The sequence below is a fragment of the Harpia harpyja genome, chromosome 6 (genome assembly GCF_026419915.1).
Source record: "Harpia harpyja isolate bHarHar1 chromosome 6, bHarHar1 primary haplotype, whole genome shotgun sequence".
Lineage (NCBI taxonomy): Eukaryota > Metazoa > Chordata > Aves > Accipitriformes > Accipitridae > Harpia > Harpia harpyja.
This window is the reverse complement of record NC_068945.1, coordinates 9,167,302-9,188,273: the sequence shown is the minus strand read 5'-3', so window position 1 is coordinate 9,188,273 and position 20,972 is coordinate 9,167,302. Positions and strand designations below refer to the sequence as shown.

Genomic DNA, 20,972 nt, shown 5'->3' with positions numbered 1-20,972 from the left:
AACTAAATATATGGACTACATGACCTGAAATACCTTGCCCCTGGTGGTCACACACACACCTCAGTAGCACTAAGACTCAGACACCAGAGGCCTTCAGCTCAACTCCCAACATAATAGGCAGTCATTTTTCATTGAGATATATCAAGTCCACTCATGGAAACAACCTTAATAATCAAACTTGATTCTAAAACTGCATCTGAACACTATACTAAGGGATGAGCTACTTCATAGTCTGCTTCAACAAAGTATTGATGGGAAAATGGAATAGCAGTGGGATGTAAATTTACTTTAGTTTACAATGCAGTCTGAAAAAGTGTTCCCTAGCTGTGTCTTTGGAGTGGCCTTCATATAAACAGTAGCCAGGTCAAGTAACATGCCTGGGTTTTGTGCAATTTAACACAAATGTGGAAGATGGCAGGTATAAACATAGTGGTTTGTATTCCATACTTAAAGAGCAGAAGGGAGAGGAACTGCATCTTGGGCAGAGATTTTGGACAGAAAATCTTGCTTTAATTTCCATTATGGTTCCTTCAGGTGTTTTGCAATCACATTTCTGCTTATGCTAACTGCAGCTTTATCTTAACAGCCACTCAGAAGAATGTTCTACTGACTCTTAACTCCCAGATAAAAGAGCAGTTACTGGCCTCATGCTGTAAATTCTTAGACGCTTTCAGAAGTCACCTTCCATAGGATAAAAATGGACATTTCTGAAAGGAGAAAAAAATTTACATTGGTTTTACCTGCCTACTAGATGCAGTAGGTCATAAAGGACGAGCAGCTAAATGACTGTGAATGTATAGTGAATAGGAAGGCTTAATGCCAGCAGCTAGGAGCCTGAGTTCAGTACAGTACGCAATGGGATCATGGAATGCAGTAATACAAAGCCATGTAGATGACAGGAACAAAAATGACAATGAATTGAAAAATACAGGTTGTCTCAGATCCTTCATCTTCCTAGTGCAAAACACAGAATGACAAGACTTCATATCTGAGTAAGCTACGTATGTAACAACTGCATGGAATCATTCTGCCTCCTTTGCTCAAGTATTTCTAGATCCTACACTCCTTTATACTGCAGATCCTTTGAGCAGAAAAACATGAGGGGAGAGAAGGACTGGCTGCAGAAGACAGTCTAGTTGACATACAGCTTTGAGACTCACACCTCATAACTCATGATGCAGGAAGCAGGGAGTTATCTTTTTCTGAAGTTTTCTTCAGCTCCAGTTGAGGATTATATGCAGAGCTGCCCTGAAAACACTTACTAATTGAATATCACTCCTAGCCCGGGCATGATGTCAGCAGAGGGAATCAGTGTGCGAGCACTGTATGGAACAAGATCACTTCTGATGTCTAAATCTCATGGTCAAAAAGTGGTGATCCCAACAGCCATCATTTAGGGAATGCAAAGTTATATGAGAAATTAATCAGACTACAGCTGGTGTATGGAAGGAAATGAAGCACTACTGTCCTGGTTTCAGCTGGGATAGAGTTAACTGTCTTCCTAGTAGCTGGTACAGTGCTATGTTTTGAGTTCAGTATGCGAAGAATGTTGATAACACTGATGTTTTCAGTTGTTGCTCAGTAGTGTTTAGACTAATGTCAAGGATTTTTCAGCTTCTCATGCCCAGCCAGTGAGAAAGCTGGAGGGGCACAAGAAGTTGGCACAGGACACAGCCAGGGCAGCTGACCCCAACTGGCCAACGGGGTATTCCATACCATGGGATGTCCCATTTAGTATAGGAACTGGGAAGTGGGGGCGGGGGATCGCCGCTTGGGGACTGGCTGGGTGTCGATCGGCGGGTAGTGAGCAATTGCACTGCGCATCATTTGTACATTCCAATCCTTTCATTATTGCTGTTGTGATTTTATTAGTGTTATCATTATCATTATTAGTTTCTTCTTTTCTGTTCCATTAAACCGTTCTTATCTCAACCCACGGGTTTTGCTTCTTTTCCCGATTTTCTCCCCCATCCCACTGGGTGGGGGGGAGTGAGTGAGCGGCTGCGTGGTGTTTAGTTGCTGGCTGGGATTAAACCACGACAACTACTCACATAAAATGGCAGTGGTCAGACACTTAGACAGCCTAGAGACTGCCCTAAGCAATGGAATGCCATCAATTGAATCGTCATTGGCAGGCCTAGTCAGCAGGCCAAGAGGACCATGCAAATACTTCAGTGCCACATGGACAGAGAGTTTATCAGAAAGCAGTACTCTGCTGTATTTTTTTTAAACTAAATTTTAAAAAAACAAGCAAAAAACCAACCCAAACTAAGGGCTAGGCTAAGGCACTGACATTTCATAGAAAAAAACACCAAACGGAATTGGCAGTTCTAAGTGACCTTTGGAAACAAACTTGTTTACCCTCACAATGTATCTTTAGAAACTGAAACAAAACATTTTCAACAACCAGGCAGGAGACATTTTATGATTTCTTCTCTCCCCTCCCTGCTTGCTCTCAACTGTTTTGGGGGGGGGGGGGATGTATAAGAAACAAGTTCTGAGGGCATGCCCAGTTCTACCCAGCTGAGAGGATGTCTTTTCAAGGGACATGACTGCTGAAAGAGAGCAGGCAGGACAGGTTTGTCCTAGCCAGACCTGATGACCTACGTGGTTTTTGCTGTCCTAAAGTCCAATGAGGCCATACTTTGAAAATGTGATACAAAATAAGTCATATAGCAAACAAAAAGTATGCATTATATTAAATAATTTCAAAGGATGAAGCTCTGTTCTGTGCCCTAGACTTTTTACTAAAAAGTACCACTTAGAAGTTATTATGTAACCATGGCATAATTCTATCATAATTTTTAAGATATGCTTGCTTCTTCTAAAAGAACCATATAATTATGACCAAGCATACCTATTTTTCCTATACTTTAACCTTTTTAATATGTGCTCCATGAATCTAAAAATGAGTAATACTTAACAATGATACTAAAATTAGAAAACAACCCCAGCTAGCTCTGAAGCAATAGCAGTGCAAGAAGGACTTTAGACTCCAAATAAATGTACCTTCCAGCATATTGTTTTAAGTATTATTACTGCATGGTGAATTCATTGTTAACAAGCACATAGAAGCTAGAGCTGGAAAAAAAATCTGGATTTCAATTTTCTAATTAAAAGTATTCTCAAAAATAATTAAAAAGTAAAGATATTTGCTGTCTTTATTTCTCAGATTCAAAAGTATCAGAATATGAGAAATGTCACTTTTTGGAAAAAAAAAACCCAACTTTTTAAAAAAAGAATTGCTGCTTTTTTTAGACAATTGCTACCTTGCTACCTTTCAGTGGATTTTCTTGTGTCATCTATTACAAGGCTTAACTTCACTTCTCCTAGACAGACCTTCAGACATAAGTCTAGGCACACATTGTCTACAGTTACCACTCCTTTAGGCTGAGTTTCCCTTCTTTGCACCTTCAACATTTATCTGCAGTATATTTCCATCTCCCTCTTCATACAATGGCTTAATTTGTCATGCTTCAACTTAAAAACAGAAAACTAAGTAATTTTGGATTCTAAGAATAATGCATTACCCTTCAACACCATTTCATCATTTCCAAGGTCCTATAGAATAGGATAGAATAGAATAGAACAGAACAGTTCCAGTTGGAAAGGACCACAAAGACCATCTAGTCCAACTGCCTGAGCGCTTCAGGGCTGAACAAAAGTTAAAGCATGTTGTTAAGGGCATTGTCCAAATGCCTCTTAAATACCGACAGGCAGGGGGGCATCGACCACCTCTCTAGGAAGCCTGTTCCAGGGCTTGACCACCCTCTCAGTAAAGAAATGTTTCCTAACGTCAAGTCTGAACCTCCCTGACGCAGCTTTGAACCATTCCCATGCGTCCTCTCGCTGGATCCCAGGGAGAAGAGCTCAGCACCTCCCTCTCCACGTCCCCTCCTCGGGAAGCTGTAGAGAGCAATGAGGTCGCCCCTCTGCCTCCTTTTCTCCAAACCAGACAAACCCAGAGTCCTCGGCCGCTCCTCACAGGATGTTCCTTCCAGCCCTGTCACCAGCTTGGTTGCCCTCCTCTGGACACATTCAAGGACCTTCACATCCTTCTTAAATGGTGGGGCCCAGAACTGCACACAATACTCAAGGTGAGGTCCCCTTTGCCCCCTTACATTTGACAGTGTTTCCTTCCCTACAGGCTGCTCTCTAGAAGATGATGGTGAGTGTTCCATTGATTGTTCTGTGTTTTTCTTATCCATTTCCATCTCAGAAGAAGTATTCTCATCTTCTCCAGTCCATCTGTTCAACTGCTTATCAACCAGCCTGTCAAGAAGCTGGGGTAGGTGATCTTCCTCAATTGATATTATTCTTTGGAGATGTGATGCTTTAGACATTGCTCCAGTGGCTCCAGCATCAGGCTCTACAGATAGAATTCCATTCAGTCCAGCAGAATTCCTTCTCTTTGAGTTATTGAAAACATCATCATCTTCAAATGAATGGCTAGACAGAGAAAAAAAGTAAGTACATCACAAAAATGTATTGGACCTGGATTCCTAGTGTTTTATTCTAGTGTAACTGAATTTAATCTCCCATGTTTTTTACTACTCACAGCAGGCATAGCAGATTCACAGTCCAATGTCTACTGAAAAGTCAGCTCATCATACAATGTGTGTGTATCTATATCTATATCTATATCTATATCTATATCTATATACAGCATGCTTGATAATTATAAGTAGCATGGGGAACGCTAATAACTTAGGGGGAAAACCTGAACCAGAATACAAAACATAAGATTAGCCTCACTTCTAACCTCATGGAATAGCTAAAGTAAATTTCCCTACTGTGATTTCCTCCTCCCCCCTGCCTCCATTCTGCAAGAATAAAACCACCGCCCAATCCAGACCCTTTCTATATGTAATCTAATTCTCTCTTTAGCAGGTAAGAGGGAGATGGGTTTGTTTAATATGGATGAAAAAAAGGGTAAGTGGGATTCAACAGAAGTGGAAGTGTAGATAAAACAGATCCAGAGACTTCTCAGATGTGCACACAGATGTAGGCTGCAATAAGAGAAATGCTGACTTGATACAGGGAACAAAATGTCTTCATGAGACTGGTGCAGCAAAGGAACAGGTGCCCAAAGAGGCTGTGGGACCTCCATCCAGATGCTCCAAAATTCAACTGAACAAGGCCCTGAGCAACCTTATCTAGTTTTGGAGTTATCCCCATTTGAACAGGAGATTGGACTAGAGACAACAGAGGTCCTTCCCACCTAAATTTTTCTAGATTTTTGTGCCATAATTGCTTTTGCCAATTATGCTCCACTTCTCAGTACTGAACTGTGTCTCAAAAGCTTTCCCTCCTTACACTTCATGACCCCGTGCCTGCAGGGACATTGCCTCAGCTGCTATTTCAAAGTGAAATACTAGTCTTCTTTCCAGTTCCTCTTGTCTCAAAGGAAACACGCTAGTGTTTCACTGACATCACCACCTTGTTCCTGTTGATTTCAAGTTTACAACCACACAGCTAAGAATTAAATTCTCCATGTTTTACCAGTTCCACATCCCATACTTTACAACAGGACTGCTGTCCTCTACAATAAGAGGGGAGGAGGTATACTCTTTCAGGGAGTTACCAAGGACATTGTACCACATCAACATAGTGTAATGGGACAGCTCTTGTGCCTCCCAGCATATACTCATCCACAATGGGGAAATCTCTTGCCTTTGCAGACAGTACAACTGTTTTATGTGAAAATTTGTTTCTTTATTTCCAAATAAATTTCATTCTTTCAAAAATTTTCCAAATTTCTTAAAAAGCACAGTAATCTTACAGCGACAGACACTTTAGAAATACATGCTTTGAAAAGTCCAAAGGTATCAGAAAGAAAACATTCCACATCATCCTTCTATAAGCCTCATTGTACTCAAACAGGAAAAAAAGTTCTTACCTGTTAGGCAGCATCTTGCCCTCTATGTATTTCCCAATGACAGACCCTGATCTTTGCTTCCAGCTGGCTTTTGGAACACTTGTTTTGCATTTCTGCAGAAATACAGATTCTTCTTACTAATTTACTCCTGTTATTCATTATGGTTAGCTGCCTTCACTCCTAATGCTTAAATAATGCAATGAATATGAAAGAAAAAAATTGTAGAAAAAATCCTAGAGGTATAAATGCTTCAAAATCCTGACTGATGAACAATCAGAACACGGAAACTCCAGATCCTGCAAGAATTCATCTGCTTTGTAAACTAAGCAGACCACAATTAAACAGTGTAATGTCATGAAAAGAAGTCAATAGATATATTTTTTTTACACTAGCAGCTTCCTGTAGGACTAAGAACAAACAAGTGTAAACTAAGTGGCCTTAGTCTCCTTAAGTCAGGGTACTTGTGGAATTTCTTAGGGGCCCATTCTCTGCTGCTGCTTAGAAAGTTAACGTGATCTGCCCTTACCCAGTACTGACAGGTATTCAGGTACTGATTCAGGTACTCAGAAATCGTACTGTTGTATAAATGTTTCAGGATATTAGCTCTTCTTGACTGAATAGATTAACACAACTTAATTGTCCAATTTTTAGGTTATTTCATACTCTCATGATTGCATTCTTAGCTTCTTATAAAATACATTTATCTCCCTCAAGATGGCTCCAACTTTATAATTCTAAAAATGTAGCTCTTAAAATTGTTCAAATTTAAAAATCTTATTCTCAAGTGAGAAAAAAAATGATATAAATTAAGAAGGGAGCAAGATTTAAGTAGCTCAGTCTGTCGCCTGCACAGCCTTCTGATCCCCTTCTTTTGAGGCTGTTCTGATATGTGTTTGCTCAACACCGGGTTTGAAAATAACAGTTGTTTACCTGTAAAAATATGTCACGTTCATCTTTGAGATGTTTGTTCCTCTCCCTGCAAAGAGAACACAAATAAAAGAAACACTGACGCCAAGTATTTAGAACTGCTGACTTTTCTACTCAACACTAACAGACAGACCGGACAGTTGGCAGTGTAAAAGGCAAGACAAATGCACTTTGCATATCTCCACCCTTCATCATACTTTATTTATATTCTTACCACAGCCAGTTCCCTGTCTGGGCCACTGAATCTCCAGTAGGGCAATGCTGATTAAAGCCAGCTGGCATCTGCCCCTCATTCTGTAGTTTATCAAAACAAATGCCTTAACACATAGAAATCAGTTCTCGTCAATACGCCTTCACTTACTCTAGATTAGAATGTTTAAAGGTTTTCACAGTAAAGACAGCTTCTTACTGTGGAGAGGGTGTAATGAACACCACCTCTATTCATCTGGTGACAGCTGTGAAGGCCAGCTATGCCCCTCTGAGGGCTACGGTTGTAGCTGCCATGGAAAAGTCTCCCTAGGAAAACATCCATCTTCCATTCATTTTGCAGAAAAGATGAAAATGTCAAGAAATGGAGACTCCAGGCAATCAGCCAGCTCTGATCAGATCTGACAACACATCTGCTTATTGTACATCATTCATTGTCTCCACCTATTGCTGGCCTGGTCACAAAAGAGACTGAGCAGCCATTACAGCCTTGGTGAACAGAAACAAGTTCTGCTGTCAGATGTTTCCATCTGTGGCCGCATTACCTGCAGCAGGCAAGATCACACCACGTGGAGTGGCCTATGGGAAACACACTGCAAAGTAAGAGCCTTTCCTCAAGTATAGGAACTTTTTAGGTAACTTAAAATGAGGCCTCCTGAAGGAAGTGCAGTGAATGAAGGCCTACAGGCAAGTACAATCTATAGCCCATGCAAACTTACCATTGAGCAAACAAAAACTAACATTGCTGCACATTGAAAAGAGGGCCACAATTGACTGAACACAACTCCAAACTTTGAAGTCTATCAATACAGAAATGTTACAGAGAAATTTAGCTAACTATATTTCGATATAATTTTACAAATAAACATTTTGGGGAAAGAATCTTCGTTTTGGGTGGACTCCCATCACTTTAGAAACAGCAGAGCCTTTTAACAAGTTTCAAGTCTCCTGCAGCCAGGCTTCTACCACAGAAGCAGCTTACAACAGTTCACCACTGTTTTGTTTTATTTTTGATTTTTGGAATGGAGATTGTCCTACAATACCAAATTGCCAAAACAAAGCAAATCTTTCATATGTACTGCTTTCTACTGTGTGCAAGAACGGGGCATGTTCCATATGTAACCATTTTTGCTATCTTTTGTGTCATTATCCTGTGGCGGGTTGACCTTGACTGGCTGCCAGATGTGCATCCAGCCGCCCTCAACAGAACCAGGGAAGAAAATAAGATGGAAAAGCTTGTGGGTCAAGATAAAGACAGGAAGATTGCTTACCAACTGCCATCACAGACAAAACAGACTCAACTGTAGGAAGATGAGAAACAAAGACAAAACTAAAGTCACCTTCTCCCCACCACCCCTTCTTCCCAGGCTCAACTTAATTCCTGCACTCTCGACTGTTCTACCTCCTTCCCAATCCCGAGTGGCGCAGGGGGATGGGGAATGGCTGTGCTGTGGTTGGTCCATAACAGCTCCTCTCTGCTTCTCCTTCCTCCTCACACTTCTCCCTTGCTCCAGCGTGGGTTCCCTCCCACAGGTTACAGTCCTTCACAAACTGCTCCAGCATGGATCCTTTCCATGGGGCACAGTCCTTCAGGAACAGACTGCTCCAGTGTGGGTCCCCCATGGGCCGCAGTTCCTGCCAGAAAACCTGCTCCTGCACGGGCTCCTCTCCACGGACCATAGCTCCTGCCAGGAGCCTGCTCCTGCGTGGGCTCTGCGCAGGCTGCAGGGGAATCTCTGCTCCGGCGCCTGGAGCACCTCCTCCCCCTCCTTCTGCACTGACCTGGGCGTCTGCAGGGCTGTTTCTCACACATTTTTTTCTTACTCCTCTCTCTCTCAACTGCTGCGCAGTGTTTTCTACCTGTTCTTACCCAGGCTTTCCCAGAGGCACCACCACCTTGGGTGCACTGGAGCTGGCTGGAACCTGCCGTGTCTGGCACGGGGCAGCCCCGGCCCCTCCTCTCTGGCACAGAGGCCACCCCCGCAGCGCCCCGCTGCCAACACCGGGACACCTACACCCAGTACATATCCCAACATAATTTCATCCTTTAATGTACCTCTTTAGAATGATGCAAGAAGTTCTTGAATGTAAGGTCTGCATTACCTTAAAAAATCCAGCTGCTTCAGAAGTCCTGACTTCTCTCTCTGTAAGGTTTCTGTCACTCGGTACACCTCCCTGTAATGAAAAGAAAGAAATAAAATTGTTCTAACCATGGTAACACCACCATTAAAATGCTTCCCCCTAGGAGTATCCACATTTGGGACTTCAGCTTCTCCAAACCTGTCGACTTTATTCTGCATGAATGGTTACTAATTTTAAAAAAGTTCATTCAATATAAGGCCCAAGTATCACAGCAGTTTGAGTTAGCAGAGGAAGGAGTAGAGGTTCGTTTTAAAAAAATTATAGCTTTGTAATTTCTTCATCCAGAGAGCTTAATATACACCGATACTGGCACTTGCACCATTCAGAGAAGACATACTGCTGAAATCCTTCTTGCTCATGGCCACTAAAGGCCATGTAAAATTTTATCCAAAATTAGAGTTTATCTTGCTGCTGGAACCATACGTCAGGCTCGCACATCTACAATCTCTAAAATTTGTTTTCAGTTCTTAACACTTATGCAGCCTTAAACATTGGACAGAGCGCCTCAGATTTTTACACTAGATTTACACCATTTACTTTGTCTTAAAGCAACTCGGTGTCTGGCCTTAAATGTTTTTTGCCTTTCAGTGAAGCCTCAAGTTCTTCCTGTGCACAGTCTGAACATTACACCTGCTTCAACAGCACCGGTCTTACCAGACTGATACAGATGTTTAAAGCAACACTGTGCAGTTGAGTAGGGCTGAGCTCTAATTCCATAAAACACTATTGAATCCAAAGTGCTTTGTAAATGCAGCAGTATTATTCAGCAGTCTGACCACTGGGCAGATTTCCTCTGTAGCTTTAAAACCAGATCATTCCACAGTCTTTGCTCTGGATCTGAAAAGAGAGGCCTCAAAGAGGAAACAAACCACCTTGAGGAGGAGTATTTCTATTGTCTACTTCCAAAACACACATCAAACATGCAAACCTAAAAATAGTGTTCTAAACGCAGTGGCTGTTCTTTAACAATCATTTAGCAACAAAGTTCATTAATTATACACCCAAGAGAAATTAAATTAGTAATAACTAAGTAGAGTTTGGCACAAAGCTTAACAGAAAAAGAATATGACATTTGATCTAATATTCTGCTCTATCCTGAAATATGCCAAACAGCCACAGCTCTGAGTTATGTAGTTCATTGCTGAAATGTATAGAGTCTGGCAAGGTATGCACCACAGTCTGGCATTCATGTGCTCTCCATTGGCAACAAGAGGGTTTTACAGATCCCTGAGCATTTTTTTAAAACTATCTTCTGTTAAATGGACTTCAGTGAACATTTCTGCCAATTACAGCTTGAGAGTAATGTAACTCTTGCTTTGTGCAGAAGGCTGGAGCAAGACAGGTAGATTGATCTGTCACTTAAAGGCCATTTCTATCCCTCAAAATATGAATTGTAAATATTTCTTTTCGAAAAATATTTTTTAATTCAGAGTCAGAATCTGAAATCCAAAACATTTGAACTGGAAACACCAAAATGATGGCTCTGGATCGCCATAAGGTCTTGTGTGAATTGTGATTTAGCTGCATAAGCTACGTTTTATCTTGCTGGCCAGGCTCCTTGGTCAGAAATGATGTACAAGACTTGCTGTTGATGAAGAAAAGAAGCATATCCTAGCCGTCTCATAGCCAGAGTGCATTCTGAGAAGCAAGTTTCAGATAGACTTATCTTCGAGGAGGATGGAGCATCATGTGCCACAACTGTAATTTCTGTAAAGAATCCCACTGGTATTTCAAAACTAAGACATAATTTTTAATCAATTAAACTGATTTTTAATTCCAAACACCCTCAACAAATGGGGGGTGGGAGAACACTAACATTTTGAAGAAGTAGCAAAAGATTCTGTAGAAGCCAGATCTACTACAGAAAACAGGCTGAATTACTTGGGGAAAAATGCCTAGAACTGTACTTGGGTTGCTGGTGGTTTCTCCTTATGACACAAACTTAAATCACAGCACTGAATACCCTGAAAAGGAGGTTCACTGGCACACTAAGCAAATGCACTAGAACCACTGCAGCTGGAGACTTACACTTCCTTCTCCTCATGTAGTCTTGACGCCTCCTCCTGAAGCACCTGTAACTGTTGTTGAGCCAGGCTTAGTTCATGAGATGTTCTCTCCAGGTCTCTCAGCAGCTCCTGGTTAGTCAGCTTCAGCTTGGTGTTCTCTACTTTGGTTTCTTCTTTGCCACTGAGAAGTTCTGTACATTGCTGCTCTAGCTGGGATGCAAGAAAAGAGAACAGAAAGTATTATAACTAACTGGGGCATCTTGGTTTTGAGGCTTTCAATTCAAGTCTTAGAGGTTAGTTGAATAGGAAGCTATTTCTATCAAAGCCAATGTATGAGTAACACACATATGGTGCTCTTCCACTGCTCTGTGTACAGACAAAATTACGTTACACAAAAACAAAGCCATTCCACTCTATGATTGAATTTCATCCAGTTCAAAAATGCACCAGGACAAACCACAAAAAAGGTGTTTACAGAGCAGATTAGCAGTAGTTAGTTGATATTCACAACTGCTATTTTAGACAATTTCCCACAATGACAAGACCTACACAGAGCAATTCAGAGTTCTGCCTAAAAACTGTTAGATTTAAATCTGGTAGCTGATAAACCTTCCCACCCCCAGTAATATCAACAAGCAGTAACCTTTCTGCCACCTCAGCTAAATCTGCAAAGAAGTGTGAATTAGAGCTTTTTTATTCACTTTTATATTCACCCTCCAAAGTCTATACAAAGGAAACATACACTCTCCCTGTGAAACAGATAACAGCAGATGACAGCGGTTTCTAGTATGTGAAGAAGTTCCACCTGTTTCTCCCTGGCTAACCGAACAAATTAAGATGACAGAGCAAAAGTTAAGTAGACTAAAATTAATCCATTTCATATTAGGGAAGGCACTGCTGACCTGGAGATATAAAAGCTTTTTTTATTTTTTATTTTTTATTGTATTTTTTTCAGTATGCATTTTAAGGGATGTAAAATGTACTAGGAGCATTACAATGATACCACTTCAATCTTCCAGATCTGAGACACAGTGGAGGATTTTGTTAGAACTCTCATTTTGCACATTGCAAAAAGCAGAGCTCACTCAACCCAAAATCTCTCCCTATCCAGCTCTGCCACTCCGTTCAGGCTCCACAACACCGCTGTTGTTCTAATCTTGGTTTTGAATGCAATCTTAAGGCCCAAGTTCAAAACAAAAGCAGAAAATACTTTCTAGCTGGGATTGTGAAAGGTCAGGAAAAAGAGTGGGAGCACTTATCTCAGCAGCAGCACCAGCTCAATACACTTGCTGAACTGTAGCCTCAGCAGGCTCACAGCTCATATGGAACACTGACTAGCTGGGCATCAAATTACTGCTGAGCAATGTTGGTTTACATTGACAGATCACTTCAGTTCCCGAGTATTGCTTCCATTCCTTGACAGAATGAAGTTATCTATTCTAGGTAAAAGACCAGATGCTTGAGGTACTAGAAGACAAGACTTTCTTATCTAGAGGAGTGGTTTGGGGAGAAGTAAAAAGTGATCACACAAAGATGAACTTTCACAAAGCTTAAGAGCAACATATTGCAGGCAGAAATCCCACTTACACAACACTACGGCCATCTGAAAACTTACACAGAGGCTGGCCTCAAAATGTAACTGAAATGGTAGCCATCATCAGCTTCCAGAATCCAGAATAGGTACTGATGGTAGAAATACTTGCTATAAATCCTGGTGCTTACTCTTGTGAGAAAAACAATTATGTTGAAACTATGCTCAATAGCAGATGCTCATAATATTTAAACCCCAGGACACAACAAGAGGAGAAAGGGTTATTTCACAGCAATACAGAGCTCCTTCCTCTCACTGTATCTATACAATCCTTTAAGTGATACTGAACACTACTTTTAAAGCATTCATTTCAACAACTCCCAGTACAGTGGAATAACTCATTAGGTAGATGCTCAGCTGGTATAGAACGGCATAGACTCTACAGGCTCTAGCTGCTTATTGGAGCTGCAGATTGGCTCCCATGGTCATCAAGCAGATGAAAATTGATTGGGAAAGACTCACGGCCCACAGCCATGTTTAAGAAAATCTAGGGAGCAGAAAGAGTTAACCAATTCCACAGGTCAACCAGAGACACAGGAGCCAAGGGTGTATATTCTCTTTTTTCGACAAAAATGGGAGGAAAAACTCAGAAGTTTAGAATCAAGTAAAGAACTGGGATTGTCCAATACAAACAAACTGTAGCTGAGGACAGCTATTACTGTCCCTCAAAGACACATACATTAAGCATTCTCCATGCATTCCCTTGTTCTTAGCTCAGCATCCTTTCTGTATTTTTTCCTCTTTTTTTTTTCCTATTTATTTCAGGTGCACGTGGAAGATGAAACATTTATACAGTGTTGTAAGGCTGGCGATTATTTTGTTCTTTATGCCTTTCTTAACAATCCTATGACTTGATTTGCATCTTTTGAGTGCTACTGATCCATGTTCTCATGGATCTCTCACTCAGAATCCCAAGATCATGCTCTTCCGTGGCCGTCATCAGCACAGAACCTATCATTTTATGTGAGAAGCCCAGTAACTCTCCTGCATTTTACCTCGTCCACACCTACTTTCTTCCCCTGATAGAAGATTCTGTGCCCTAGATGTTATGCTGGACATCCTCTGTCCTCAGTGCCTCCTTCTGAGACATGCCATCACACATCCCTGGAGGAACACTACTGAGAATACCTTGTGCTTTATCTAAGCCATGTAGAGCAAGCCGACAATTCAAGATCATGGTAGCCAGCAAAAAGGCCTAGCCAAAGGAATCTTGGCCTACAGAAGGCCAGTCAACATGGAATCAGATCAGTATTTCAGTCACGCCAGGCAGAACACCCTCATAAAGGAGACTCCCTCTGGCTAAGTCAGCAGAAACAACACTGAACTCATCTTGTCTGGAAATTCCCATTCACATTTTTGATAATAACAGGAATAATTAGATCGTATTTAAAAAAAAAAAAAAGAAAAGAAAAAGGCTTATTAATGAAGTTTGGAAAAAAGCATTTGTATTACTCCCAAGAAGTTCCCTTATATAATCAAGCATGGAAGGTGTAATTAAACCAAGCTACCATTACCATGTGCAAGAAGAGATTTAATTATCAAAGTATATTTCCATCCAAAAGGAGGAGGTGAAAGTGACAGAGTGCTCTGGGTAAGAAAAACATTAGATGGGTGGAAGTGAACCTAGCACACATTAATATCTAGGTGAATGAAGAGTAATACCAGAAAATGAGTGGGGTTATAGTATCATAAAAACAGATCTGAGGAAAGATGAGAGCCACTCTCAGAGATCTTCATTAGGAATTAGAAAAATATATGTACAAAACACTGTCTCTAACTACACTGAGTTCAGCATTCAAATAAACAGGCTAGGCTGCTATACCAGAAAAAAAAAAAATCAAATATTGCATATAAGATTGACAATGGATACCAATCAGCTGGTTGAATGACAAAAGTTTCAAATGCCATTAATCATCTGAATAGAATTATCTCACTCATCACATCATTAGAAGTAGTGAATTCCATTTGTCCAACATAGCTTCCTTTCCATAAAAATAAAATGGGATAGTTTAATTTTTATGGTAGTATGAAGATCCTGTCCTTCAAAAGCACCCTTGCGGAGACTCATGCAAATTCATAAAGGAGAGGGGAAATGATAAATAATAGAAATGACAAATAAAATACAAAACACAGTAATACTACTAATAATAAACAATGCAATCAATAGAAAAGGAAAACATAAAGTTAGATAAAAAACAATACTAATAAAAATAACACAGACATTGTTTTATATTCTCCAAGATAGGCAATAGTAGACAATAGGCAATATAGACCATAATCGTAAGATTAACCTTCCTGAAACTGCTGCCTGTATTACTTGATTACACCAGGCTTAAAATTGAGCGTAAGCCTTTGAATAGCTTCTAAATATTTTAGAGAACCACAGAAAAAGGGTTTTACAGAACTACTGGTTGATAACTAAGTTTTAAACATAGCTTTACAGCAAACAAAACCAAAAAACCCACAATCAAAAAAGGAGAATATTAAAATATAATCATTACAAAATTATGTTAATATCTTGTATTTTTGCAGTTCACTTCACAATAAAAATGCCTGATTTCTGTGCCCCACAGATATCTTCAAAATATAGATTATTTCATTATAGTGCTGCAATGTGGTAAACAGCTGTCCTGGTTTCAGCTGGGATAGAGTTAACTGTCTTCCTAGTAGCTGGTACAGTGCTATGTTTTGAGTTCAGAGCGAAGAATGTTGATAACACTGATGTTTTCAGTTGTTGCTCAGTAGTGTTTAGACTAATGTCAAGGATTTTTCAGCTTCTCATGCCCAGCCAGTGAGAAAGCTGGAGGGGCACAAGAAGTTGGCACAGGACACAGCCAGGGCACCTGACCCAAACTGGCCAACGGGGTATTCCATACCATGTGACGTCCCATCCAGTACAGAAACGGGGAAGTGGGGGGCAGGGATTCGCCGCTCGGGGGACTGGCTGGGTGTCGGTCGGCGGGTGGTGAGCAATTGCACTGCGTATCATTTGTACATTCCAATCCTTTCATTATTGCTGTTGTCATTTTATTAGTGTTATCATTATCATTATTAGTTTCTTCTTTTCTGTTCTATTAAACCGTTCTTATCTCAACCCACGGGTTTTGCTTCTTCTCCCGATTTTCTCCCCCATCCCACTGGGTGGGGGGGAGTGAGTGAGCGGCTGCGTGGTGTTTAGTTGCTGGCTGGGGTTAAACCACGACAGTCCTTTTTTGGCGCCCAACGTGGGGCACGAAGGGTTGAGATAACGACAAACCTGACCAGAGCTTGTTAAAACAAATTTGTTATAAGCATTCATTATATCGGTCTAATAGTTGCTGGTCATTATGTTGATTTATGTGTTCTTAGAGTTGTTGCTCTGGTTTTTAAAGTTCTGTTATGTATCACCTCGCTTGCTGTATGTAGTCCCTCTTCTGCTGCTTATCATCCGTGGGAGGTGGATTAAGGTTTTCGCTTTGATGTATTGTATAACACTGGTTTATGGTATGATAAAGTCGTCGGCTGTGGGATTAATCCGGTACTTGCACCCAGCATTGTCACCTTTATACTGTGGAAGCCATCTGTGGGAAACTATTAATAATTATACCATTTACCTTTCCTCCTTGGAAAACCAGTCTATGGGTGGGATACCTTTCTTCCCCTCTCCTTTCTCCTTCAGTCCAGTTACAATGGTGTTTGAGAATTTTGAAAAATTTGAATACTCTTGGGATGTTGGGACCAGCACGGTCCTAGCCCTACTGCTAGGAATTAGCATGCTTCTGAATGTGGTTCAGCTCTCATTTAAGGTTAAACAACTATTTAAGAAAATCACCCAGAGATCTGCCCCAAGGCTGGATAATTATGAGTGGCAGGGTGTGTGGGGTAGTATGGGCAAGTACCTAGAAAAGTGGGCACCTCCAGTGTTTTGGAAATTCACCCCTGAACAAGTGCAGAATCCAGAAGAACTAGTAAAATATTTGGAAAAGGTATGCTGTCACCCCGGCAGCTCCAGAGAGATACAAATTACTGCAACGTGCTGGGGCCTGGCCCATGCCTATCGAGCCCTGTTCGACACCACTCAGTACCCTCAAGGGGAAGAGAAGGTCTCTGGACCTAACAACAAAACGATGAGCACTGTGGCTATCCAAACCTCAGCGACAGGCACTGCAGCCCCTCCAGCCTCGGCAATGAGCACGGCAGCTACCCAAACCTCGGCAACGGGCACTGAGGTCCCTCCAGCCCCAGCAACGAGCACAGCAGCTACCCAAACCTTGGCAACAGACACTGCGGTTATCCAAGACCCGGCGAGCGGTACTGCAACTGAACCAGTGGACCAACCTGCACCAGTATCAGTTGCCCCCGTACAGAAAAAGAAATATACAAAAAAATCAGTTCGCTTAGCGAAGGATGAAGGCGAACCAGGGTCATCACGGGAACAGGAGGAAGAGGCAGAACCAGAGGTAATAACCCGGTCCCTATCCTTGAGTGAGCTGCGGGATATGCGAAAAGATTTTGGCCGCCGTATAGGTGAGCATATTATCACCTGGCTCCTCCGATGCTGGGACAATGGGGCTAATAGCTTGGAATTAGAAGGTAGGGAAGCCAAGCAGCTGGGATCGCTTGCCAGGGAAGGTGGCATTGACAAGGCAATTGGAAGAGGGACACAAGCCATCAGCCTCTGGAGGCGACTCCTGTCAAGTGTGAAGGAAAGGTACCCCTTTAAGGAAGATGTTATATGTCAATCAAGCAAGTGGACAACCATGGAAAAAGGTATCCAATATCTGAGGGAATTAGCTGTGCTAGAGACAATTCATCATGATCCGGACAACCCACAATTACCCAAAGATCCAGACGAAGTCCAATGCACACGACCCATGTGGCGGAAGTTTGTACGGAGCGCACCATCGTCCTATGCCAACTCACTGGCAATAATGACCTGGAAAGACGAAGAGGCACCGACAGTGGATGAAGTGGCTCGCCAACTCCGTCAATACGAAGAAAATCTCTCCTCCTCCCTACAAGCCTGCATTTCGGCTGTGGAGAAGCTGTCCGAGGATTTCCAGCAATTCAAAGAGGAGATGTCCTGTTGCCCACCTGTAAGGACCAATGTCTCAGCTATTAGGAGTGAGCGCTCCTCTGCCCAAGAGAAAGAATATAGAAGGTACACACCGCGAGGTGCCCTGTGGTTTTACTTATGTGATCATGGAGAGGACATGAGGAAATGGGATGGAAAACCTACCTCGGTCCTAAATGCACGGGTACGTGAGCTGCGAGGAAAAAACACCACAAAAGGGGATTCTACCAGGAAAAATGCCGCTCCGGTTTCCAAACAGAGTAGAAGGGCTGATCTTATTTCTGATCCTCTTGAAGGGACTTCTGAGCCAATTTTACGAGAAGTGAATACTGGATACTCTGACCAGAATTAGAGGGGCCCTGCCTCCAGCCAGGTGGAGGAAAGGGATAACCGGGTCTATTGGACTGTGTGGATTCGATGGCCTGGCACGTTAGACCCACAGGAGTATAAGGCTCTAGTAGACACCGGCGCACAGTGTACTTTAATGCCATCAAGTTATGAAGGGGCAGAACCCATTTCTATTTCTGGTGTGACAGGGGGATCCCAAGAGTTAACTGTATTGGAAGCTGAAGTAAGCCTAACTGGGAATGAATGGCAGAAACACCCCATTGTGACTGGTCCAGAGGCTCCGTGCATCCTTGGCATAGACTATCTCAGGAGAGGGTATTTTAAGGACCCAAAGGGGTATCGATGGGCTTTTGGTATAGCTGCCTTGGAGACGGAGGGCACGGAACAGCTGTCTACCCTGCCTGGTCTCTCTCAAGACCCTTCGATTGTGGGGTTGCTGAGGGTTGAAGAACAACAAGTACCAATTGCTACCACGACGGTGCACCGGCGGCAATATCGCACCAACCGAGACTCTCTGATTCCCATCCACAAGTTGATTCGCCAACTGGAGAGCCAAGGAGTGATCAGCAAAACTCGCTCACCTTTTAATAGTCCCATATGGCCCGTGCGAAAGTCTAATGGGGAGTGGAGACTAACAGTTGACTATCGCGGCCTGAATGAAGTTACGCCACCGCTGAGTGCTGCCGTTCCAGATATGCTAGAACTTCAATACGAACTAGAGTCAAAGGCAGCCAAGTGGTATGCTACAATTGACATTGCTAATGCGTTTTTCTCAATCCCTCTGGCAGCAGAGTGTCGTCCACAATTTGCCTTTACTTGGAGGGGTGTCCAGTACACTTGGAATCGACTGCCCCAGGGGTGGAAACACAGCCCCACCATTTGCCATGGACTAATCCAGACTGCACTGGAAAAAGGTGAAGCTCCGGAACACCTGCAATACATTGATGACATCATCGTATGGGGCAACACGGCAGAAGAAGTCTTTGAGAAAGGGAAGAAAATAATCCAAATCCTTCTGAAAGCCGGTTTTGCCATAAAAGAAGGTAAGGTCAAGGGACCTGCACGGGAGATCCAGTTTTTAGGAATAAAATGGCAAGATGGGCGTCGTCAGATCCCAATGGATGTGATTAACAAAATAGCAGCTATGTCTCCACCAACTAATAAAAAGGAAACACAGGCCTTCTTAGGTGTCGTGGGGTTTTGGAGAATGCATATTCCAAATTACAGTCTGATTGTAAGCCCTCTCTATCAAGTGACCCGAAAGAAGAATGATTTTCAATGGGGCCCTGAGCAACAACAAGCCTTTGAACAAATTAAACGGGAGATTGTTCACGCAGTAGCCCTTGGACCAGTCCGGACAGGACAAGATGTTAAAAATGTGCTCTATACTGCAGCTGGGGAGAATGGCCCTACCTGGAGCCTCTGGCAGAAAGCACCTGGGGAGACCCGAGGCCGACCCCTGGGGTTTTGGAGTCGGGGATACAGAGGATCCGAGGCTCGCTATACTCCAACTGAAAAGGAGATATTGGCAGCATATGAAGGAGTTCAAGCTGCCTCAGAAGTTGTTGGTACTGAAACACAGCTCCTCTTAGCACCCCGACTGCCAGTGCTGGGCTGGATGTTCAAAGGGAGGGTCTCCTCTACACATCACGCGACTGATGCCACGTGGAGTAAGTGGATTGCACTGATCACACAACGGGCTCGCATAGGAAACCCCAGTCGCCCAGGAATTTTGGAAGTGATCACGGACTGGCCAGAAGGCAAAGATTTTGGAATGTCGCCAGAGGAGGAGGTGGCACGTGCTGAAGAGGCCCCGCTGTATAATAAACTGCCAGAAAATGAGAGGCAATATGCCCTGTTCACTGACGGATCCTGTCGCATCGTGGGAAAGCATCGGAGGTGGAAAGCTGCCGTATGGAGTCCTACACGACAAGTTGCAGAAACTGCTGAAGGAGAAGGTGAATCGAGTCAGTTTGCAGAGGTGAAAGCCATCCAGCTAGCATTAGATATTGCTGAAAGAGAAAAGTGGCCAGTGCTCTATCTCTGTACTGACTCATGGATGGTGGCAAATGCCCTGTGGGGGTGGCTACAGCAATGGAAGCAGAGCAACTGGCAGCGCAGAGGTAAACCCATCTGGGCTGCCGCACTGTGGCAAGATATTGCATCCCGGCTAGAGAATCTGGTTGTAAAAGTACGTCACGTAGATGCTCACATACCCAAGAGTCGGGCCACTGAAGAACATCAAAACAACCAACAGGTGGATCAGGCTGCCAAGATTGAAGTGGCTCAGGTGGACCTGGACTGGCAACATAAGGGTGAGCTATTTATGGCTCGGTGGGCCCATGATGCTTCAGGCCATCAGGGAAGAGATGCAACATATAGATGGGCTCGTGACCGAGGGGTGGACTTGACCATGGACACTATTGCACAGGTTATCCATGAATGTGAAACATGTGCTGCAATTAAGCAAGCCAAGCGGTTAAAGCCCCTGTGGTATGGAGGGCGATGGCTGAAATATAAATATGGAGAAGCCTGGCAGATTGACTATATCACACTCCCACAAACTCGCCAAGGCAAGCGCTATGTGCTCACGATGGTGGAAGCAACCACTGGATGGCTGGAAACATATTCTGTGCCCCATGCCACCGCCCGGAACACTATCCTGGGCCTAGAAAAGCAAGTCTTGTGGCGACATGGCACCCCAGAACGAATTGAGTCAGACAACGGGACTCATTTCCGAAACAACCTCATAGACACCTGGGCCAAAGAGCATGGCATTGAGTGGGTGTATCATATCCCCTATCATGCACCAGCCTCTTG

General features: G+C 42.9%; 1 protein-coding gene across 1 annotated transcript in view; it reads right to left on the bottom strand.

The window, feature by feature from the left end:
- Positions 1–20,972, bottom strand: part of CRACR2A (calcium release activated channel regulator 2A) — a 72,330-nt gene that overhangs the window by 14,154 nt on the left and 37,204 nt on the right. Inside the window, exons 8-12 of the mRNA XM_052790423.1 lie at positions 11,183–11,370; positions 9,116–9,187; positions 6,809–6,854; positions 5,900–5,991; positions 4,122–4,449 (exon numbers count right to left, since the gene is read on the bottom strand). Of these exons, the coding sequence (XP_052646383.1) occupies positions 4,122–4,449; positions 5,900–5,991; positions 6,809–6,854; positions 9,116–9,187; positions 11,183–11,370 (726 nt within the window). The remainder of the gene's footprint in view (positions 1–4,121; positions 4,450–5,899; positions 5,992–6,808; positions 6,855–9,115; positions 9,188–11,182; positions 11,371–20,972) is intronic.